This window comes from Aythya fuligula, chromosome 9 (assembly GCF_009819795.1).
Source record: "Aythya fuligula isolate bAytFul2 chromosome 9, bAytFul2.pri, whole genome shotgun sequence".
In the NCBI taxonomy this organism is placed as follows: domain Eukaryota; kingdom Metazoa; phylum Chordata; class Aves; order Anseriformes; family Anatidae; genus Aythya; species Aythya fuligula.
This window is the reverse complement of record NC_045567.1, coordinates 20,653,877-20,678,955: the sequence shown is the minus strand read 5'-3', so window position 1 is coordinate 20,678,955 and position 25,079 is coordinate 20,653,877. Positions and strand designations below refer to the sequence as shown.

Genomic DNA, 25,079 nt, shown 5'->3' with positions numbered 1-25,079 from the left:
AATATCCTTGAATGGTTTTGTGCGAGATTACTGCAAGAGGCAGACAGAGATAAGGTGAAGATAAACTGATAGGCATACTCTGAAGTGGGTGTTGGCATGAGTTTGTCAAACCCCTCACACTGCAGTTCCTGTTTGCGTTAGATCACTGCTACACAAACCTTTGCTTCTGTGGCCATTTAACTTCTGAAAGGCAGCAATGTTTAAGTGGATGAATGGCGTTAGGTCCTTTCGTGTCCCGGTACCAGAGGGAAAAACACAAACCAAACTGACCCATAAAGTGTAAACGGGATGTGTGCTTCTCAAATGATTGCATGTTTATGCTAGGAAAACTCATTGATTTTTGCTGTTATTATCATGTCATTTTTTTAACAAGGAAAGATTTCAGTTATAGAAGCACTTTTTTAAGCCTGATCCTGTGTGTATTCTTTCTATATAATGCATCTTTACTGTAGAATCTGTTTTCCAGGGATTAACATAAACTGCACTACTGATATGTTACATCCTGTGCAATATTTGGGTTTATATAGCTTTTGAATTTAATTTCTGTACTCTTCTTATTCTAATAATATTCCTCCTTTAACTTCTATCATACCTTTAAGAATATTAAGCTACAGAAGTGAATTTTACTTTATTGTTGTATTTATGGTCACTGTAAACTCCTCTGGTGTGAACCCAAGCTGAAGTCCTCTGGAAATAGCCCTGTCTCCTGTAATCATAAGTGTTATCTTCTGAGGATGACAGCTTCAAAGTTTCTGGGGAACATTGTTCTCATGGGATGTTAGTGTTGTGAAGAGAGGCACTCTCACAGGTATTTTAAATCAGTTCCTTAGAGGGTTTTGAAGTATAACAGCAAGACCTTGAATCTGACCGAATACTCTGTGGGGAATAGCGTAGAGAAAGAGGGATGCTGCATTGTTAGCTTTCAGTCTGAGGAAGGGTTTAAATGCTTGCATTTGGAACTAATGGAGACTTTTCTGTCATGTATAAAAAAAAAAAAAAAAAAAAAAAAAGGCGTGATTTAACCAGGATACCACAGAGGCATCAGGATACCACTGAATTTTGGTAGAGGACTATGCGCATCCCTCGTATGTTTACTTCCATAGCAGAGGTAGCTTTGGAATGAAACACTGCTTGAGCTTTGCTTGGTGGGTGCGTATTGCCTCAGGGAGACCTACAGCATTGGAGCTTTTGCTTCCTGTCATTTTGGTAGTTTTAGATTTCTGGTGGTGTTACAGATTTCTGTTAAATTAGATTGTGTTCTTTTGCCCGTTAATTGTTTCTAGTTAATTTATTGTGGAGCTTCATACTCGGCGATTTTGGTCTTCTTAAATGTGAAAAGTATACTAAAGGGAAATAAGTCGTCATAGTTAAGGCTATATGTTTCCTAAATGTATAAGCAATACATGATACCAGAATTAATGGTAAGCTTCTGGGGGGAAAAAAAAAAAAGAACCGATTGAATAAGAGTGATTGGTAATTCAATATCAAGAGGCAAGAAGAAAGATTTCCATAGTAAAATTTATCATGAACATGAATCCCTAGTTACAGTAATTACGAATGAAATATTTCTATCTTGGCTAACCAACTTATTAATGGAATAGATAGGTTTTTCTCTGTACAAGTTTTGTTTTTCATCAGGTATCTGCATTAGAAACATCTGTAGCCGTGGAGTTGTATGGCACCAAATTGCCAAGAGTAATTATTTTGGTGATTAAAGAGGAGGCTTATGGGGTCTCTAAACTAGCATGGCCAGTTGTTATTTAGAAATTATTTCAGCAAGGAAGCAGCACGCATTCCCTCGAAGTCTGATCCACCTTGGAAGAAGCTGCCTGAATAGGGGAGAGTTTCAGCGACCGGCCTTCATGTGAATTCCTGCTTTGGCAGCTACACTGAGAAGCCCCCTTGAATACGTTCCAATTTTCTGTGCTGGTGCTGTGAGCGCTCATTTGTGTCTGCAGGATGTCAGAGGTCACCTTTGCAGCTTATAGGGACCAGTAAACTGTGCTGGTCTAGCTGTCTTTATCAGGGAAGTACCGGAGGACTTGTCTTTGGGGGACTGTGGAGAATTGTTGAATAGCTGTGAGGATTATTTGTACCTGAGAGGTTTAGCGTGTCTCAGTGCAAAGCGTGTGAATTACTATTTTACAGTAAGCAGCGGTGTAGCGTTAAACGGTACCTAAAAGGATCAACAGGAATGCTGCCGTTACCCCATGCCTGGGTTAAGAGTTTTGTTGCGTGGGTAGGAAATTGGTTAGAGAACATCCAGGCAAGATCTGCCTTTAACACTTCAGTGAAGAGAAATCCTTTAATCGTGATTGACTAGATTCATGAAAATTGAGTTATTATAGAGCCAGACTTGTTTTTTACTGGTTTAGGAATCACTTCATTGAAACTGACTTTTATACACTCAATAGAGTGGAAGTGGAACAGATGAGAGGAGTCAGAATTTAGACTTTTTTTTTCTTGTGACTGGTGTTAGTGGCCCACTTACATTCTGGAGTCTGTGAAAGCACTACTTGCGTGCACTCCTCCCATAGCTGGGTAGCGCTGTTCAGGGCTAGGACTTCAAAAACCAGAGTAACACATGAAGATCAGCCAGAGGTTTCCCGAAAGGATTGGGTAACAACAAAGCCTCATAGACCAAAACACAAGCGAAATCATGAGTTTGTTGAGATTTGGATTGATGTGGGTGGTATCACGACCTGAAAACATAGATAAAAATACTGGCATAGTAATAAAAAGTAATTGACCATAAGTAGAAAAGCATTGTCTGCTGCAGTCAGAACAATATTCAGATTAAAAACAAGCAAGGAGAACCACAGTGAAAGGACTGGAAAGCAGCTGCAGGAAAGTTTGTTTTTAATGGGACTTTTCTGTAAACTGGAGGTAAGACTTCTAGGTGGGGGGAAGGCTGTTTTTTTTATTTAAAAAAAAAAAAAGTAGAAATTTGGAAAGATTGCAGTGGAAATCAGAGGAAGTATAAGAAGAACACAAGATGAATTGCATGACAATCTTGAAGAAACCCATTCTGGCAGTCTTCAGATAGGTTTTACTATTATCAGCTATAAGAGTTGGTTGAAGTACTTGAAATGAGTATCTGGGCTCAGTATGAGACCAACACATGCATGATATTGTCCCCAGTGGAATGTCCATCAGATCACAAAGCCATTCTGTGCTTTGTCTTTGCCAAGGAATCTTTAGTTCCAAGCAGGATATTGCTGTACTATGTCAGGGTTAAATGACTAAAAGTATATTTGAAAAAAACAGTATCATATAAGGAACCAAAAAGAAAAGGCACAAAAAGTGCTTGATTTATCCTTGTACATAAGTCAGTAGTGGGCTTGTACGCTCGTTACGTGTCTTAAGCCTACAGAACAAGGCCCACCAGGGATGTTATGGGATCTGATGTTTCATGCTTGCCCAATGCACAGAAGCAGATGTTATCTGTGGTGTACTGTGTAATAACTGGTTTTATTCATACAGGGTGAGATTACTCTGTGCTGAGTAGTTGTCACTAAAACTAAGTGGGAAAGTAGTATCGTGAACTCTGAAGGGATGTGAAGCAGCATAAGTATCATTTGGATGTTTACCTTTTCAGTGTTTTACTAATTTCCCATTTGGGAAATAGAGAAAGAAAACTAGTCTTTTCAGTATTTCTGCTCTTGGAAAAAGGAATCGTAAAATTGAAGTCACAGAGATGAAGAAAGCAATTAACAGCAGAAAAAAATAAAGGGCATCACCTCCAGTGGATATAAGAAACCTAATTTTACTTTGAGAATCTTTATAATAGAGAGGTTAAATTATGAGATTTCATAAGATACCATTTAAGCTATCATTTCTTGCTGAGGTCTGTCTTGTATTTCTGTGCTAATCATAAAGTTACTTTTTTCAAGGTCACAAAAATGTGGAAAATGTCAAAACTCAGAGCAAATGACAGAAGATATATTCTGTCTCTTGGTGTAGGAAGCAAGGGCTTAACGGAAACAGGAATAAGAAACAATATACGGTGGAATAGCAATTGTGTTAAGATGCTGATACAGTAAAGTGGAGAAAATTATGTTGAACACTTCCCAGAAACAAAGCCATCAAAACCTGATCACTGAGGACTAGAGCATCTCCACTTTTTTTTTTCTCTACAGAACTGTATAGAAATAGCACATTATTAACCTTCCTGAAGGCTTTGCAAATCATACAGGGGATGAAATGCTTCTCAGTGCTTCAGGTGTGCACAAGCTTATTGAGAAGGAATGCGAAATGAGATAAAGAGTGTTGCCACCGACTTGCTGTGCAACCTCAAACTATTTCATCACTCACCTGTTTTCCATTCTCCTAGAAAGAAATGTAAAACCATCTGTCCTTCACAGGTGAATTGTGATCGTAAATTCATTGATTTATAAGAAATATATATATGTGTGTAAGAACAGTAATAAACACAAGAAATGGTTGAAGGAAGAAATGCTTGTCAAAAGGCACTGCTTAACTCTCTTCAGTGCCTCTGAAAATATCCCCAGCTGGTTCTAGCTCCTGTCTCAGAAGGCCCAGAGTCTATATAACCATATAAATTACAATTAATGTTAACTTTTCACAGTAGTTGAACCTCTGACTTCTTTTCCCTCTGCTCAGCCTTTAAAAGCTGCACAAAGCATCTATTTCCAACCATGCTGCAGAAGAATTATGCTCAAGTCACCTGAAGTTAAGCCTAGGCTCATTCTTTAAATGTGTCGCTTCTGCAACAGTCCTCATCTTTGTCCCTTAGTACTGTACCATACCTGAACAGTAGGCTTCATCTCAAACAGCTCACTGGCATATATTTTTCTTATGTTACATATATTAAACAGTTTCTTGTATCCTAAAATCTGAGGATTAATTTTAGTGTACTTGTAACAATTCATGATAGTGTAATGTTTTCAGAAAGGTATCCAGAGAAGTCTTACCCCCCTCCCAATCTTTGCAACTTCAACTGTAGTATTTTTTTCAATCTTTATATTGCAGAAATCAGAAGGAAGAATTTTAGTGCATAGTTCGTTTTAACAAAACTTTGGAGAGAAACTAAATGCAGACTTTTGAAAAACTGTTGTTGCAGTTGTATGCACTGTCTACAAAGACTATCAAATACTCAAGAGTATGGTCAAGAGTATGGAAGTGGGTTTTTTCTGTTGTCTGTGAAGCAAAATAATGCAATGTGCCCTTATTTGTACAAAGATCTGCATTAGCACTGTAGGGTTTCCAGTTCCATGGGATTTTTGTGTGATGTCCCTAGAACGTGCTTTATTCTTATCTTTGTAAACAAAAGATTCTGAAGTTGCTTCTATGCTCATATACCTAGCTGTGTTGTTTATCTTAATATTTAAAAAAACAAACAAACAAACAAAAAAACAACACAAAAAACACAGCAAAATGTGTTTGAGGAATTGTTTTGCTCTACTAAGTACCTGATAAGCAGTTGCCGTAGCTTTCTCTATAATAACTGGAGTTGTTGTGATTCCAGTTCAGATTTACAGCACAAGAATCTCAAGGAGTCCTGGTGATCTCGTGTGTGTGTGTATACATATATACACACATAACTTCTGAGAAAGCAGCACATAACTATGTTTTTTCAGCTTTCTTCCAGTTCCTCTAATTAAACAAGGGACATGTGGTGTCCTTCCTAGCCTCTGCAGTAACTCCTATCCTGAAGGAGCTAAGAGTTTTACACTAAATCAAATTCTGTGTAAAGAATGCCATGACCTGAGTCCTACTTTTGACAAAGAGAATAGGAAAATCTCATTTTCACCATACTGATCCTTCTGTTGGAATAACTGTGCAAAACATGCAACAAGAAGTCAATCCCTTTTTTCTCTCTTAGACCCCTCTAACCACTGCCTAGGGAAAGGATAAGCCGCATCCAATAGCACTCTCCTCTTATTTCCACTTTTCCCATCCTTCTCTTGTGACCCTCCATTAATCCCTTTCATCCTCCAAAGCCAGAAGAAACCTACATCTGAAGTTACTCTCATCCTTTAACTCTTCCAAAAATAAAAATGCTGTGACTGCTTCTGAAAAATGCCTTATTTGTGTGAGTACCTGTGATATTTCTAAAGATTGCAGACATCTGTGAGAGCTGTGGGAACTACTTATTTCTAATGGCACAATATTGACCTAGGGTTGGTGTTTCAGAAAACACAACAAAACAAGCTCATCCTTTTACAAAAGGCTACCAAGGGCTTATGAACTACATGAATTCCACTTAGGTTTGTAAAGTAGGGCATAACTGCAAGTTGCTTTTGTAATGTGGGCCTTGTCCTGGTTCTCTGGCTTTATTTTCACTTCAGAAAATGCTGCATTTGTATTCATTTAGTTGGGGGCATTTCACATGATCAGGGAAGCATGGCTTACTAAAATGGATCTAATTTTAAATATACATTTAAAAAAAGCCCCATATTTTATCTACTATGTTATTATGTAGAGCTTTTAATACAACAGCTTGCTGTCTCGCTCATTTTCAGATTTACCACCAGACCAAAAAAAATTGTGCAACTGTCATTGATTCAGTCATTACTATTACCAAGTAAGGAATCAATCTGTAGCACATTTCTAATAGTCACGTTAATGTGGTTTTTAATGCTTAAAATATATATATTTCAAATGCTGCTGGAGTAACTTCAGTTTCCATTTAAAAGATACTAATTAACGATACTAATTAACCTTTGACTAATTTACCTGTTACTGGATATAGGAATTCCTAATGTGCCAGAAGTGATGGTGACTTTATTCTCATGAGCTTGCATATGGGAAGAGCACACTGCAGTATTATAGGAAGGAGAAATGATTTTATAAAACTTAAAACATTCATTTACTTCTGATGGTATGACCTGAAGTTAAATTAGCTCTTTTGGAATGTTTTTCTTGGTTGCCTGGCATCCTGCTGCCAGGCATTCGTATAACTGCTTTAACCCCTGGTCCTGCAAAATATTTAAGCAAAAAAAAAAAAGTATGGTTAAGATGTAATTTCGCAATTATAATTACATTTTGTTTTAGAAAATTCTACATGGAGCTTTAGGCACTGTAACATTTAATTATTAATCTGACAAAGAAGAACCAGCATAGTTAAAATTAAGAACAATAATCTGGCAACTATCTACAGAATTCCCTCCCCCTTCTGAAAGTACACAGTGAGACTTGTGAACTATCACCGAATAAATGTCTTCTGCAGTTTCTTCCTGCTTCCTCTGAGTTTTGTGGAAGAGATGAGGTGGGGTGGGCGATATCTGTGGTTTCTCCTGACACATGACCAGGCAAAAGCATGTTCGCAGGGCTTGAAGGAGCTGGGGGCGTGCTGTGTGGTACCAGAACCGTTCCGTTTATTCATAGCCAGACCACTGCCCGAGGTGCCTGGCTTTAATGGAGCATCATTTCATCTGCAGCAGGAGGCTGTCTGCCATGCCCTGGGATTTCTGTTCTACAAAACAGATAAAACTCAGTCTGTGCATTCACAATTTGCACTGGTTGACAGTATCTCACTTCTGGACTTCATCATCCAGGAGTATGAAATCAATATGGAAGATGGGAGCCGTTAGCTTTGGCCTCGGTTCTTAGGGGAGCTGTTTGTGTGTTTAAGTACAATTTCTATGTAATGCTGCTTGCAAGACTAGTCTCTAGTAAAGAATTTATGTATTTACTGATAGTCATTGTGACTCATCAAGTAAATGATATTCATTTTCCAAATTAGTACTGTATGCCTGGCAAATATGGACCACAGCTGTCTGGGAAAAACATTAAGTGTATAATTTTCTTTTTAAGAAATTAAAATTCTAAGTTATAATGAAGCATTGGGGCAAATTTCTAGTGAGTGGAGATTAGAATGTTTTTTTCAAGTGAGAAGTCTTAGGGCATAAAGTAACAGGTTTTCTGGGACCCAAGTGTTTGTAAAGAGATGTAAATGAAACTTCTTGCTACCACCTACCAAAATCATACAGGTTTCTAGATACTTTGTTCTTCGTAGGTCCCAACAATGGAATTTTGTCTCTAAAGGATAATGCCAGGGAGCTCTTACAGACCTTTACTTCAAGACTGAAACTCAAAATGGGCTCTGCAGTTTATTATTTGACAGAATAGATATGACAGATGCAACTAGTTGGAAGACTTTAAAGGTTCAGTGAATTTTGCATATGACACATATTTATGTGAATCACCCATCTGTGCTTTCAATGACATGCACTAATATTCAAGACAATAGTATATCAGAGTACTATATAGGCATAATGGTACACAGCATGCTCAATTTAGTGAGAATTTTTAATTTAAATTCTCCTGTCTGCATGAAATGAACTCCACAATTAGCAATGAACTGGCAAATTTTATAAAACTATGAAATTGTGTCAGGAAGTGAAACAAAAAAATCTTCCTGGGTTTCGTGTGAGGAATGTGTACATTCCTCCTACCCCCTACTTTGTCTAATCTGAACTTCTGGAAACTTGAGTGGGATTCAGAAACATCAGTCAACACTGCTTTTTAACTGTTTCTGATGATATGAGAACATACTGAATTCTGTTAAATGAAGAGTCCATTGTACTTAGCTTGTATAGCTAAGTACAATGTCTTATTGTCTGGAATTATTTAGAAAGAAAAAAAAGAAAGATTGCATACCAGTGATAATAACAAAGTAGAACTACTCTATCAAAAACTTTTGAGATAAAAAAAAAAAAAAAGACACTGAGTGTCACTGTTTGGTGTTTCTGGGAAACCTAACTTCACCAATAAAAGAAATTTCACCAACAAAAGAAAAATCAAGTTTTGTTTTTAAGAAGTTGTTATCAGTAATAAGTTCTGTTTCTTGCTTTCAAAGTATTGTCTGTATCTAGTTTTTTTTTTTTCTTTTTTTTCCATCAGATACCATCAGATATATCCAAACTATAAACAGAAAATTGCAGGAGAAAGAGGATTAGCAAAAACTAATCATTTATGTCCACACACGCTTCTAAAACTTTATCCTATATTAAAAACTTTCTCCTATGTTAACTTTGTAATTTAAGCGTAGACTTAGCACATCTATAAATACGAAGGTATGATTTAGAAGCTCTCAATCTATTGAAGTTAATTGGATTGTTTCTATTTGTATACGTTATATACCTTGCATTTACACTTGAGTTAATAATTCTGTAGCTGAAGAGCCAAAAATAATGTCTAGTGTTACCAAAACTTTATTGAATCTACAATACTAGCAAACTAAACCTTAAAGGAAAATTGCAAATTTAAAATTTTGCCTCCAACTATGGTAACTTCCCATCGCTGATGATTAAGTGAAGACAAGGAGTGATATTCTTGACTGATGGGTCCATAAGCAAAATTGATCTTTCCTGCCCCATAGGAAAAGCTGCCTGTTCTAGGAACTACTTTTGCTTTCTCCATTTTGGTAGCTTGGTAGTCTGAAATACTGTTCTACTGCAGTAGTTTGCCGTGCTTGCTGTAAATATTCAGCTCACTGGGATGGAGCTTGGATTATTGTGATATTTTTCTGCTAACTTCCATTGACTAAGGAGTCATGAGGAATGTCTCAAAAATATCCCCCATAGATTTGTTTACTTTCTAAACAGGAGATAACTCTTAGATATCCTAATATGATTAGAATAGTGATTATATAGTAACTTAATGTGATGCACAGTCGTTACAGAACTCCATATTTAATTTAGTTAGTGCTTTTGTTATCAAAAGGAGCAGTGTGAAACCTTGGACCATCGTTATAATTTAGTAATTCACACTGCTTATGGAAATTTCCTATTTGTTAGGAAGAGAAAGTACCTTTTACCACACCAGGATCAGCCTTAAAAAAGAGAAACGAAGCTCAGTATAAAAATTAACTGTGCCCATTATGGTGCTCCTACATGAGTAGACTTCTGAGAAAGAAATAAAGTGAGAGTACCTTTTGTCCAGTGCTGAGAAATGTTTTGCTTTTATCTGCTCTGCATTGTAGTGCTTTCCTTCAGAGAGCACAGTCATATTGTCAGCAGATAAAGAATTAGAAATGTTATATTGTCCCAAACCCGTCAACTCTCACCTAAATGGATGTCATGGAAATGGAAGCGAGGGCTACTCTGACATTTTGCTATTAAGTTTGCTGTGCTTTTGTAAATAATATATTGTAAAGCCAGACATGACATTTTGTAGATCTATTTTATTTTGATGATAGCTTCCTGTTCACCAGCTTCTGTGTTAAGGTAATCAATTTTTAAATAGGAAACATGAGTGGAAAGCATCTACCAGAAGGTTTTTGAGCCTTCTGTCTTTCTATAGGAGTCGACAGGAACTGTGTAAATATGTGGTCCAAAGTTTTGCTGCTTGTCTGTAAGTTCTGCTTCATTAGAAGTGATGCACTGGTTTCCTTTCATGCTCCATTCGGTATAAGGTTTTTTATCTATCCAGTTGGGAATCTTTAATATGAAATGCAGAGCAAGTCAACTGTAGTTTCAAAACAAGTGCCAGGCTAATATTGAAAACATGTCAAAATGAGAATGATTTTTCTTGTGACAGGTATTTGATCCTACTAATCTTCAAGTGCTGGCCGTGCTGTTCTTGTTTTGTGACTGCTCCATTGCTGAGAAGTTTTAAGTTCTCCTGCCTAAAATTATGCTCCTCTAAAAATACAGTATGTAAGCATGAGAAAATATTTCAGGCAAAGCACTTTTCTCCTGATCGCGTTCTCCACAAGTGCTACCCCCACAGTTCTCCCATCGCTGTTACTCAGAGATGGTGACCACAACTCCAATTAAAGGATCTTTTAAGGATGCCTTGAAAGCTTTGAATAGCGGAGAAACATCTGACTTGAAGCATTTTTATTCTTCAAGATCCAAGTTAATGGAAAGTCTGTAGTTCTGAACACCGGGTTATTAGTGTTGGTACTTATTGATTTCTGTGTATTTCTATTTATATTTCAGTAATGCTCAGAGCTTCAGATCTGTGGGAAGAATTTGTTAAAAAGGTACATAGGAGAACCCACCTGTAACTATGTGTGCGTATGTATCTTCAGATAGCTGTAGGTAACCAAAAGAATCAGACCTTCATTTTCCTGGGATAAACTTTGTTGTATGACTGTTTTAAGACAGTTAAATATGTCCCTACATGCAAATATGAAGTATCAGAAGTATTCTCTGCTCTCTGAGATCATGAGAGGCAAACTTGGATATAAGAATGAGAACAAAAACTCAGTGCCATAGGTACCAGTGTCACCATTAGATGATGGGGCAGTTGTGTAATGCTGAAGGCAAAACTTTATGATTAACAAAAAGAATACAATACGATTAACGAATACAATCAGACTTTCTTCTTGCTACTCAAAGCATTGTAAGAAAAGTAGTGAGCTGTATTTAACGAGGATGTTTATAGACAGAGCACATCATTGATCTACTCCCTGCCCCTGTCTGCTGGTTGTTTGTGGGGAGGGTTGGATCACCGTTAGCCGTAAACTACGTTTTTCTCTTTCACCTCTTTGCTGAAGAACTTCAGCTCTGTGAGGAAGCCAGAGAATTAATTGCCACTGATAGTAACACATTTGGAAATAAAGCCTGCAAGTTACTTATGATCTCTATGGAATGCAAGATGGTAAAAATAACGTACAGGTTACAGTGGTACAGTGAATGGTACAGAACTGAAAGGCATGTGGCTGAAAACTAGATGACTGAGTACACTGGGGAAAGGGGTGGGAGCATATTTCCATCCAAACTCATATATGAAAATACTATGCATGATTAAATTGATTCTCTGCAACATTCAAGTCCATGGTAATGTGAAGATGTTTTTTCTATTTAGGTTATGAAACTGGGTTTTCAGAGGTGGTCCTGTATGCTCAGGTGTGCCCTGAACAATACTATATAGCTGCTGCTAACAACAGCTTTTTAAGTTAATAGAGTTACTTGTGGGGAAAAAAGGCTTTTTCAGCACAAGGCAGACTGACAGCATTTGTCTCCAGCAGAGGATCCAAAGCTATCTCACCTGTGGAGGCGGCTAGTCTTTTTTTTTCCTATTCCAGGTCTGAGACCAGAAAGACGAAAAATAAGTAGAATAAGGAATTTCAAGAATGCTTTTAATCATTTTGGTATTTAAGGTGAGAGATAACAGAGAATGCTTTCTAACATCTCTTTTCCTGGTTGATGGCCCATCCCACCCATCTGAAACAAAATAACACCAAAACAAAAGGCACAAAACCAGAAACAAAGAGGCCAAGCCTTATCTTTTTAACTTTTCTCTAGCTTTCCTTGGCTGTCTACCTTCATGTATGCTTTAAAAGCATTCTTTGCTTACTGCATCCTGACTTGTATTGCTGTTACAGCAACACTACAGAGATTTGAAAGAATGTGAAGATTAACATTGATATTACAACTGATGGCAACTGTGAATTTTCATTTTGGAATTTAAAGTTTGAATCTTAAAATTGCAGCTTCTCGGTTGCATTGCATGAGTTAAATACATGTACTAATTTTTTAGGCTTGTGATCTAAAACAAATTCAAATCTTCCATAAAGTTAGGATGCTATTTTATTATGGGAGATGTAGAAAATGGATTTATCATTCTATTTATATGTAAGCGAATTGAATAAAAAGGTGTTTATAAAAAAAAAAAAAAAAACACAGCTTTGACAGTATGTCCAAGATACTGAAATACTACTAGTTCATTAGACTTGTCTTCAGAATAACTGACAGAAGTTTTACCAGGTAGAAATTTGGGATGCTCAGTCCTGCTTCTGAGTTGACCTTCTAGCCCAGATGCAAACAGGAGCAGTTCTGTTAATGGCAGTGAATCTGTCTCTATATTATTAGAAGGTTTAGCCTGTTGACTTCAGAGAACTTACTCAGAGGCTTAAAGTTAAGCGAGTACATGAATCTTCATTAGGGTCTGAATTGCAGTCATTATCTCTAGAGAGAAAAACTGATTCATAATCTTGAAGTTCAGGTGGTGGCATTGCTGTGTAACGCTGCATTCAATTATTATAGTGGTGGTGTCACCCTGGAACATGAGTATCTGTAAACAACATGAATTATTAATGTAAGTGAACTGTTAAAAGCTGCATGGACTTGTGATTGAGACTAGTGAAGCAGCACAAGAGTGGTAAATGCTGATAACCATATGACAATTACCAGGCTCATTTTTTGTCTGTTACCTGCCCATTCCTTGCCTCTGGAACTTTGTACTCACACCGCAGTGTTTCTTGTTAAATGCATGGGCTGTCTTTCTCTCAACATTAGCCAACAGAGTCCCAGTGTGTCTGAAGCATCCTTCTTCTTGCAGGTAATCCCAATGGGAGGCACAGCCACTGCTTTACCTCAAGTGTCTGTTCCTTTCCTAAGTCCACTGGAAAGTAAAATAAATGTCTCTCTCCTCTCCACGCTCCAATGTGATTTTTTATTTCAAGGGCTAGAACAGAAGTCAGAGTGGTTCAGAAATTGTGTCTGGAATTACCAGTCTGTCAGCTCTTCTCCAACGAATTGCTTCATCCTTGTACTACGTATGCTCTGCGTCAGTTAAGTTTTAATTGCAACCCGTAAGGGTTAGAGGATAACTGATCTAGGATAATAGCTTTATACTGCATGAGAAGTTAGGAAAAGTCATGTGTGCCCTCTCTGAACCTGTCAAATGTCACAGGTGTGAGCAGTACAGTTGTCCATGCTGCCATGTGGGGATGGAGTGGAGCAGAGCTTCACCCCTGCGGCTGCCATCTCGTAAGGCACCCTGAGGCTGCCCAGAGCAGGCAGGCATCCAGGAGGATAAGGTGTGTGCTGCTTCAGGGATTGGCATGGCTGTCACATGAATGGGCCTCGGGACACCAGCTCACTCGGTGAGTTTGCACTTATTCCATCTACTCCCTAGTAATGCTGCGTGACTGTGTAAGGCATGTCACGTAATCAAAAGCCTTTTAGAAAGGAAATTAAATTTATGGAGTGACCTATTGCAAAGGGAATGGGTTTTAAAGAAAGGCTGAAATGAGGATTCATAAGGGATGCTGTCCACAGGATACATGAACATAAAGTGCCCTCACCTTGGAGAATACACTGAATTTGGGGCTGCACCTAAAATGGGAAGCAGAGAAGTGAAACTATCCAGTTGTGGATTTTCACCTCATTTAAATTCATATAAATGTAGTGTTCAGTAATGAAGTTCCTTCAGATTTAAGGGAAATCAAGATCCAGCCAGTGTGATTAATCTTGTGAATAAAAAGGCTCAGGATTAAACATTCTTTGTGTGACACTTCAGCAATATGATTTTATAAAAGACACAGCAGGAGTTAGTCTTGAAGTGTCAGAATAGCTTCTTTAGTGACAAAGCATTTATACATGTAAATTTTCAAAGAAAGTTGGCAACCCTTTTGTGGGTTCAATTTGCACCTGTCATTCACTTGCAGATGCAAATTTGAGTTACTTGCAGCTCTAATTACAGTATTTGATTGTCATCACAAATCAGGTAGTAAGAGGTGAAATGACTGAGGTTTGTGCCATCATTTGTTGTTAAAACATGAGTGCAAATGTTATCATCAAAAGCAAAGGCAACCAGGGCTTTGCTCTGCTGGTACACTCGGCAAATAAGTACACTATGCAAATAAAAGGAATTTACAGGGGAGAAATAACAAGGAAAAGCGAGCACATGGTGAAAGCAAGACAGTAATAAGGGAAAATACGAAGTGGATTTTTTTTGTCTATTGCAACAAAGTATAATGATAAATATTTATTTGTTAGGTTTTTCTTTTAGATCCAGCTGTCACTTGTACCTTCTAAATATCTCTTCTATAAGGAATTCTAGTTTTCTGCTGACAGCTTTCTAATTTTCAAATGAAAGATGATGATTTTTTAAAATTATTCATCAGATGACTATTATGCTGCATCTTTCCAATTTGCCATTACATTTATAAGAAAAACTATTATATAGTTACGTTTTAATTCCAACATATAAGATTTTGATTTTTGAATTCTCTTCACTGAAAATGTTGAGGTCTGAAGACTGTTAATTATAACTCGTCATTAATTTCTTTTAAATTTAAACCATGAGGTAGGTACAACATGTTATTGTGCTTCAGCTAACATCTGCTAGGCTGATAATTCAGCACAGATTTTTTTTTAGCTAGAAAAATATGACTTTAGTGGAAAATGATAGTTAAAAGAACAATCCAAGTAGCGCCTAAAAAGGCGAAGTAATTTCACTTCATGGGTCTTTAATGCTGAGTTAAACTGAGCTAATGAAGAAGAAATGGTCAAGAAAGCATTTATCAAAGCTTGAAGATGCAAAAGTAATCATTTAAAGTGTGTATAAATAGATTCCATGGTGTTGCAACCCACTTAGTGAATTATTCTAATACCTGTATTATTTCAGTTTGCCATAATCTCACCTCTTTCCCTTTTTATTGAACAGACACCACTCAAGGAATGATTATTACTGTGGTGGTTTCTAAAATGGAGTCTGCCTAATCTAATGTTAAAGGTTCTTTTCTTCTTCCTGACTTATCTCATTACCGAAGGAGAATATTTTGGCCAAAATAGTGGCTGTATACATAAGAATGGATTAAATTAGAGATTTTGTGCTGTTTTACAAAATGGTGTCAACTTCCACTATGAATTTCTGGTGACAAACAGCTTTCCTAGGCTGAAAAGCTAATGACATCCAGAAGTGTCCATCCCTCCCACGCATGTGTGGTCCAAAAGGCCAAAGATAATTTCTGGTGGATCAAGATCATAAAGAGAGAATTTATAATCAGCTTTAATGTATTTGTAAGCTGCAGTACATTAGTCCTTCATCAAAGGAAAGATTAAAAAACAGTATTAGTACGGCTGGACTTGAATAATTATGTGCCCAGGAATAATTATTCAGTTAATAGGACGGGAGGTAGGATAGTTCTCTCATTCTGAGTAAAGGAAAGCCACCTGCAAACATGCAGGGGTCAACTATAGCGATTTTAAATCGTTTCATATTAATACTTATTGCAATGCAAATAGAATAAATATTTGAATAGCTTCTGTAATGTAAGAACTATTTTCAAATTAAATGAGTAAAGTGTGTCTTAGATTCCCCTTTACACAGCATTCCTTTAGTTTTTTGTAGCAAGACTATTCATTGCCTTTAGGGGGCATAAAATGAAGTAATGTCTTTCCCTTTTTCAACTAACATAAGGGTCTACTTTTCTGTTAGTGAGAATTAAAGGGTATGCACTAATACAAGACTAAATGGGACATCCTTAATAAAGGCTCTTTAAGTGATTCCTCTTCTCATCAGCATTTTTTATAGCCTTTAGGATCCTTTTTTTTTTCTGCATTATTTATGGTACCTGCTTACTTTTAGCTAAAATTTAGACCAAGAATGGGAGTGAATGAGCCTTTGTGGAGGGTGAAGAGAAGCTCCAATGGAACAAGAGTGGAAAGAAGTGGGCAAAAGACTTTGGTAATAATTCTAGAGAATTATGATTACAACACAAATAAATATATACCCGTATTTTATTTGTTTGAAACAGTAGTAGAATGGTTTTGGTTAGAAGGGCCATTTAAAGATGATCTAGTCTAACCTCCCTGCCACAAGCAGGGACATCTCTCACTAGAGTTCGGTTCTGGGTCCATCATTTCTTTGTATCAGTATTTTGTTAAGCTAGTTCCTGGTCCCTGAAAAGAATGATGGAAAAACCCTAAAGAATTTTGTATTGCGTAAACTGTCAGGGGTAAAGAAATAAATCCAACTGAGGTATACGTTTAACTTGCAAAATGATAAATTTTCTGTAGAATATTATTTCAAACCTGCAGAAAATAACTGAAAATTGTATGGCTACTATATGAACCAGTCCTGATTTATTTTTAATTAAAACGGCTATTGCTGTTACCTTCTTGAACTTTCCATAAGATGGAAACAGGCAGCACAGAACAAACAGCTGAATTCTGAGCTCTTCTTTGTCTTTGAGAGTTCAAGTGTATACCCCTGTGTTGCTGTGTGCTGCTTCAGATAGCAATATGCACAACAGGTCTCAAGCAAATGTTTCTTCTAGGGGTTGCAGAGCAATTTAAAAATACAAATTTTCACTGCATACTTGTATGTATAGATTAAGTACATAAAACAGGTAAATAGTTCCATGTCTGAGGCATGAGGCCGAAACTGTGTTGGTTTCTAGGCCTTGGCCAGCACTCTCTAATTCCAGGAAGCTGAAAATCTGTCTGCATTTTGGTCTGTAGTTCTCTAAGCTAACTATTGCTGAAGGGAGGGTAATATGGTCCACTATACTCTTGCAGACTGGAGTGAAGTCATGGCAGAAACTCTCATCTTTCTTAGTAACATCAGTAGTGCCTGGTGGGTCTCCCACACCTCTCCATCAGGGTTGTCATCCTGCTTTGGGGATGGGGCAATCTGAGCCCCTGTATTGGGAGAGAGATACAGGTATATGAGAAAAGCATGTTTAATCTATGACAGCTTAAAAATAACAGTCCCTTTGCAAAAGTAATCTGTGACCTGTATTGCAGCACGATTATCAGGAAGGTGGTTTGATTTTATGCCTTTTAGTGAAACTCATGCCTGTATAAATATGAAAATCACCCAGGTTATCTTTAATAACATTAACCCCAGAGATGCTTCACTAGACTGTAAAATTATAGATGCTTTGAGATCCATCCCGTGTGTTGACATAATGCAGTATGTAACTGGTGTTGAGATCTGGAACAATGATCTAAACAAAATACCACAGAAAGGCCAGGTATTAAAATCAGTAGCATTCATTATCATGGCTTCATACGGAAAAGAAATGGTCCCTCTCTATGCAAGTTGTCTGGATAAATGTATGCTGTTTGCCTTTCCAGATACTACTGTTCCTCTCTGGTGACTTTTTAAAATATAAGATAAAAATTGTTAAAAATGTGTATGTATATCCTTGTTTGTCTGCCTCTCCATTGCTATTAGATGCATAGCTCTAAGAATTTTACATTCATTCTTCCTGTACACTGTGCTGGAAGCCCACCATGGGATTGTTATTCCTTGCCATACATCTTTTACTTTTGTAATTTTATTCTTTCAGAAGTAAGTTGCTGTGGTATGAGAGTGGTGGGCAACAAGGCATTCCAATGTGCGCGTTCAGATAGGGTCGCCTTATCTAATGCAATACGCTGTGCAGATTGCATCCAGGGTTTCCATTAAGAAAAGCTATTGCATTCACCAAGGTTCTGTACTAAAGAGAATGATTGTTGCAGGTGTGACTATAAAAATGCTTGTGTTTAATTTATGATGTATAACTCTGGTGTTCTGTATTTAGAACGAGTCTAAAACTATACTCCTGGTTGATGCAGTGATTAAGGTACTGAGCTTTGGTTTTCAATAGCACGGTCCCACTCCTAAATTCACAGTTAAAACCTCATGGTACTTCATGGGTTCTCTGTATCTTAAATCCATGCACCTGGTACAAACATTTGAATTTTTTAAACGCATCGGTCAAATACGTAGTATTTTGCATAGGAACTACAGGTTTAATGCTGAATAACTAATATCTTGTAAAATAAGAGCTAAATAGAACATTTTCAGTACAAATGTTTTAATACTCCATAGTGCCTAGAGTTAATGCATGTCTCTTGCCTACATCTACCGCAAATACCAACACATACCGTTCATCTTTTTTTTGTTGTTATTTTTGTCTATTGCTATTTTATGCATGAGAGTTCTTGTTTTCAACTCTGTGCTTGGCTGGCTTTTTCTTTTTTTTTTTTTTTTTGTTACTTAGTCCTGTGTTTGTACTGATTGCTTTTTTGCATGCAAATTACAGAATGTCATGGAAATGAGAGAGCTCTGAAAAAAAAGGAAAGATAATGCTGAGTTCCAACTGTCTTTTGTTTGTGCGTAAGTGTGTAAAATATGACGTGGAAATATTTTCAAAATGGCCTTTGACTTTCCTTCTGGTGTATATTTTTATTATTCAGTAAATGAGCAGGCATTTTTCCCTTTGGAAAATGTGATTAATCTATTAATAAGTGTTAATGATACAGTGCTGGGCATAAAAAAAAAAAGTCTTGCAGTCTATTTATGGAAATAAGGAATTATATTTTGCATCCTGCCCAGGCTAAAACCACAATTCCATATTCAGTGTAATTTCTGTATACTGTGGGAGAAACCCTGGCCCCATTGAAATCAATGGCAAAAATCATTGTCTTCAGTTGGTCTAGGATTTCACACCTGATTCTAGTTTGCATATGGATTTTCATGTTTCATTACAAATATCTCAGCAGGTAGTCAAAGGTTTCAAGGGAAACTACAGTTCTAATTAAAAGAGAATGTAATGACTGTGTCCCTCCTCCCACTCCCCCCAAAAAAGCGAAACCCATGCTTTTCTTTGTAAAGCATGAGCTTAAATGGTTGAACTTGGAAATGTGATTTAGCGTTTCACAGGAAGTTGTTTTAACCAAATGTAGACAGTTATTAGTTGTCTTATTGTATTAAATGAAAGATAATTTGGCATTTCTTGTATCCACTACTCCTAAGAAAAATGTGCATGAATATAGTTTATTACGGTGGGTATGCTTTTAGGAAACAAGCTTGGATTCTTCATTTAAAAACAAAGCACTGGGCGCTTTGATTCTTGTGCTAGATGTTTCTAATAGCCATACCCCCTAGGGAAGGTTCTGCTGTAATGTTTAAAAACTTAATGAAAAATTGGTTGTTATAAACTAAGATTTCCCTCCTTGCAAATGTTTTTCTTTGAAACATCCATGGGAATTTAATATTCACTGTTTTTTCCTCAGTCTTGTATATTCTTGAATTGTCTTTTTCCTCCATTTTCTCCGTTCTCAATCCTAGGTCCCCTTACAAAGAAACAGACAGATGATTTAGGTGATAATGACGGTGCTGAAGATGAAGGTATTTTTTTGCCGCCAAACTGATTTGCATGACAAGGATCCCTGAAAATCTTTTTTCTTCCCTCTTTTTTTGACTTCTTGTCTTCTTTTGAAGAGTTTTTTTTAATTCCCATTTTTGATGTGTTTTGTCTTCTTGCTTGTTGTTATACATACATTTTTAATTTTTTAAAAGAAAATGTTGTTAAGTTCTACGTTTTGATACAAAACAGTAACAATATTTAAAGCGGAGGGGTTTTTGTTTTCTTGAAATGGACTTTTGCTATGTTGCATCCCACCTCTTGACTGAATTTTGTCCATACTATTTGAACTAACACTCTTTTAAAGTTTCTCTGTACACCTTTTTGCATGTTTTCTAACCCTATGTATTTCACCAGTAAAAAGATGTTTTTCACTGCCTATTAGTTTGATAAACGTATCAAATATTGTGTTTATAAAAGGAAAAATATAGAAAACTGAGAAAGTGTCTCTTAAGCAACTGAAGTTCCTTGCATAAAACCCTTCTGCACTTAAATTACCATAAACAAATAAATAAATTCAAGACTACCCCCACCTCCCTATACAGGAGAGGTAGCCCTAGAGCAGCAGGCAGTGTTTGCAGGTGGTGAAGCTCTGCACAGCACCTATGAATTCAGTGGAGCTAAACCCAGGTCATTTGAAGGAATCTGGCCTGTTTTCTTTTCTTTTTTTTTTTTTTTTTTTTTTTTTTTTTTTTTTTTTGTTTTTTTTACAACCACATAAAGACGACTATTTGCTTGTGTTCCTTGGAACCCATATTACCAAGTAAAATCAAAACTTAGTAATGTCAAGCATGCTATTCTGTTTATGAATGATATTTGTTAATCATAAGTGATGCGGATTTGATTTTTTTCAGGGCTGTGAAAATGGTAACAAGGGGCTCTATCTCCTGAGTGGTCTCATTCCTTCAAGTAGATGTGCTTCAAAATTCTGAATCTTAAGCACATACTTCCATATATTATATGGCCAATGAGTAAAACAAATTTCCTTTTAAGACTGATAGAGTTGCTACCTGCTTCTGTGTTAAATATTTGGTTTTATTACATATTAAGCTTTATCATAATAAGTGAATTGCAAGGTTCTTAATTAAGGAATTTTTCATTATACAGTACATTAACTGTGTTACTCAGACATTGTGGCCTTATCACAAGGTCAAGGAAGGCAAATATGACCACTTAACTTCTTAACCGATAGTTGAACAGAGACTTTACAAGTAAACTCTGATTTGTCTATTTTACTTGATCTCTACTGAATGTGAAAGTTAAGCATATAAATGAAAGCCCACCAGCTGGCCCAAGACTTGAAAGAAGACCTAATTGAAAGCTGTCATGTTATTCAGAGTGGAGTATGGTAATTCAGAGCCACTTAGCTCTATCAGGCCAAGTCATTTTTACATTAGTTCATGACAAAATGTTGCAAAAGACATTCTTGTGTATTCTCTAAGACCTGTAATATTGAATTAGCCACAGTAAAAGTGAATGTCTCGTTTTAAAATATGTTTTAAGATACAGTTTGAAACCTAGGTTATTCATCCAGAGGACTTTAATGGCTCTTCTAATTTGCTGTATAATTGCCAAGACAGACACTAATGGCTTAACATTTGTTGAGTCGGTGTCTACTTAGACACACTTAAAAGAGACTACTAAAACAGTTTGCTAAAATTCAGCAGAGTGGCTGTTATCAGAACGTAGTTTAATATGCAAAGTCAAATGAGAATAGGTATCTCTGTCTTTGGAGAACAAGTGTCTGTGTCAGAGAAAACTCATCTCCCACCTTGACAGCTGCACGAGAGAGAAAGGACTGTAAGAACACAGCAGTCAAACTAGAGGGGAAGAAACACACTTAAAGCATTAATAAATCTCTTCCTTACAGAGCTGGGATTAATTTTCTCTGGCATACAAGTGATGGCTTTGTTCTCCTTTCTGTGCCAATAGAAGAATGCAAGCATTAGTTAGATGTTCACTGCTTCCAAGAGTCGGAGACAGGGCAAACTTAAATTTTTATGATCAGCAGACCCTGAAGGCTGCTGAAGATGTCTACTGGGTTGGTAGAAACCCTGTGTGCTAAGGCCCTGCATTTCACTGTCCCTCTGTGGAGTTGTTCTGCACGGAAGCTCTAGCAGGTATTGCGTATGCAGAAATGAAGAGTTCACAAACTTTGTCATGTATTAAAATAGGAATAGCAGGAAAGAGAGGGGAAAGTAAAAAGCCACCTTACCTGTCTCAATTTCTGACTTGTCCATTAAACCTTTTGCACTATGGTAGTTTTTAGTAAGTATGTCTACAGATGGAATACTGGGAGCAAAATATAACATGCCAAATGATGCAGTCAGTATTAGGGAGGCTGAGCCAATACAGTGAAAAGGGCTGTCTCATATCCATAGAATCCTTGCTACATAAGCAGATGTTCAGTGACTTCTAAAATGCCCGGGATGGTTTCTGTATCACTGAATAATTTCAGAGCTACCACTTGCATTTTCTGTGTTAAGCATTTCCTGAAGAAAGATCTTTCGTAGAAGTTCCTTGGCTCAAATGCCTGGAAAGTGTTCTACATTGTGTCACTCATGCATCAGAGTTGGTTTAGAAGATTTCATTTTGAAACTGCATTCAATAATCCTGCTCCTATCTGCCACATGTCACTACCAGTATTGCTGTCCAAACCTTTCCAGTGCAAGCACCAGAATCAGTAATCATACTTGGATCTCTGGCATGTGCTGCAACCAGTAGACCAGGCTTAATTAGATCATTTTTCATTTTTGTTTTCAAAAGACCCAAAGGCAGTAGTGCACATTACCAGCTAATGATCTGCAAATTTGCTGTTTAAAAAATGAAGGTGTTTTCAAATTCTACGAGTGTGAAATGTGTGCACTGTCAAATTGTATAAATCTTTTCCCCCCTCAGTCTGGTAGCATTTTTGTTGATGTAACCCTTTCATGCCTATGCATGAAATTGCTTACATGTTTTTCAATAAGTAGTGAACTACCTGAGCAGAAACCAAAAACAAAAGTGACAAAAACACCTACAATCAGTAAGCATCTTTGAACTGATATAGCAGTAGTGAATTTGCGTATTTACTGACATGCAGGTAAGCAATATGTAGTGTAGAAGCAAAATTTAAGTTGTTTGGCAGTTGAATAAACTACACCTAGGCTGCATACACATGCATAGGACAGGAGTGAGGTTTGGTTTAAGAAGAAAGATATCTTAATATATTTATCCCAGTTTCAGCAAAGCAATAATTTGAATTCATATAATGTGACTGGAGGGGGATCTCTATGCACCCTTATTTCCTCTATGCTACGATCCCTAGCATGACTTAAAATACAGTGACACAACTCATTAATCAGCCTATGTACTCAGTAATCAGAACTGGACTTCTAGGTAGTTAGCACTGTATTAAATATCCATGAAGGATTGCTCACAAATGAATTCTTCTCATCCACCGTTCTGTCGTACACACATTACCTAGAAAATCAATCTGTCAATCTCAGATCCTTATTTAGTCCCCAGTGCTATCTGAGCATCTCAATTTTTAATGTATTCACTCTCACAACATCCCTCTGAGATAGAGGAATGCTATTATTCCATTTTTAGAAATGAGGAATACAGGCACTGAAGAATGCAAATGCCAGGTCCACAGTAAAGCAGTGAACTGACAACGCATGCCTCAGAAGTGGGGGCTGCAGTGTAATTGCTGGATACTTCTGCTCTTCCCTTCTCTGTTCCAATCTCTCCTGTGAAAGGGGAGACAGATTGGGAACAGATGTTGCTGTTTGTTCACAGACTGTAACTGTGATCATTTTGATCATTTAGTGTGTTGCTGTGTCTTACAGGGGCCATTGGACTTCATAGCATGAAGGAAGTTCTTGGTCCGGAGCATGTTTTAAATCGCAGCTAAAATCCACTCTTCACTCTTAAATTACTAATGATGCAGAATCCATCTGCAAATTCCTTTGTATGCTTAACATGCTGTAGCTTTGTTAGTGCAAGAGAAGAGTGCATTTCAGAAATGAGGATCTTCTCCAGAAAATTGTATTGCTCTATTAGTATTAAAATAGAGTAGGTTGCTAAGTTTAGCATGTCATCTGCTTTCAACTGTCATGGTAAGAAGCAGAGAAACAATCTTTCCGTCTGGCACTAGCTGTACATTTTTGGACTTCAGAGATCAGTTAACAACAGAACACGTTCATCCACCTTGAAAAGCAACTACATGCTCCAGCCTTAATTATAGCCTCTAATGAGTTCCAGCCAGGCTGGAGTATCACAAATGTTACCAGTTTAGGTGGACGTATTGACAGATACACATAGATGAGTTCATGTTTCCTGTTCATCATGCCACTCATTCCCGTTAGTTCTGTGATTCCAACTCTGAAGTATAGATTCTTCCATCATTTGCATACTAAATTTTGCAGATCATATTCCCGAAGCAGATTTCCCTTTACACGAGGAAGATAAGTTAGATGATGTTGAATTTTTGCCGTGATGTTATTAACACTTGAAAACATGCACGGTAAAAATTCTGATAGACCTTTAATATAAGGACCTCTTCGGGGCTCTGTTATACTTTTGTCAATGCCAAGCATTGCTTGTGCAGTAAAGAGTCTCCGCTTTTGAATTTCTAACAATCTTTAGCCAGCTTAAAATTACTACTTACCTTTAGTGGTCTTCAGGACATTAAGTTAATCTCATGTTAAAAATGTAGCATTAATGGATGTTTACATGTTAATACTAATAAGGGTATTAGTTTATTAAACAGTGCATCTGTGAGGTATATGATAGATTTGACCTGAAAGGTTAAATACTTTCAAAAGGCTTTCAAGTGATCAAAAGCATTGAATTGATTGATACTGTGCTCTACTTAAATGCTTCATGAAAAAGTTTATAAAAGAGCCACGCATTTATCCAGCAATGTTCTGTGTAAGGATTCTGTAGGTTTTTTGGTAACCAGTCTCAAAGTTTTCTGTTGTTTCAGTGCTGTTTTATGTTTTTTAAAAAAACAAAACCAAAACAAAACAAAAAACTAAAACAAGATTTAATTAAAATCTTACATCAAAATTTCACAATTTTCTACACTGTTTAGAAAAATGCTGCTTCTGACATTTTTGTTAAACAGTTTTTAGTTGTCTTTGGGTAAGCTTTCTTTCTTTCCTGTTTTGATTCCCAGCAAATTGCTAAGTCACATGATTAATTCACATCAGCTTCAACTGAGTGAAGCTGTAATTATGTTTTGTTATATATG

General features: G+C 36.9%; 1 protein-coding gene across 5 annotated transcripts in view; it reads left to right on the top strand.

The window, feature by feature from the left end:
- NLGN1 (neuroligin 1) overlaps positions 1 to 25,079 on the top strand; it is a 373,716-nt gene that overhangs the window by 152,440 nt on the left and 196,197 nt on the right. For 3 of the 5 annotated variants that reach the window (XM_032193335.1, XM_032193333.1, XM_032193334.1), the window contains exon 3: positions 19,768 to 19,827. The exons of the other annotated variants lie outside the window; for them this stretch is intronic. In XM_032193335.1, the coding sequence (XP_032049226.1) occupies positions 19,768 to 19,827 (60 nt within the window). The remainder of the gene's footprint in view (positions 1 to 19,767; positions 19,828 to 25,079) is intronic. 5 annotated transcript variants of the gene reach the window in all.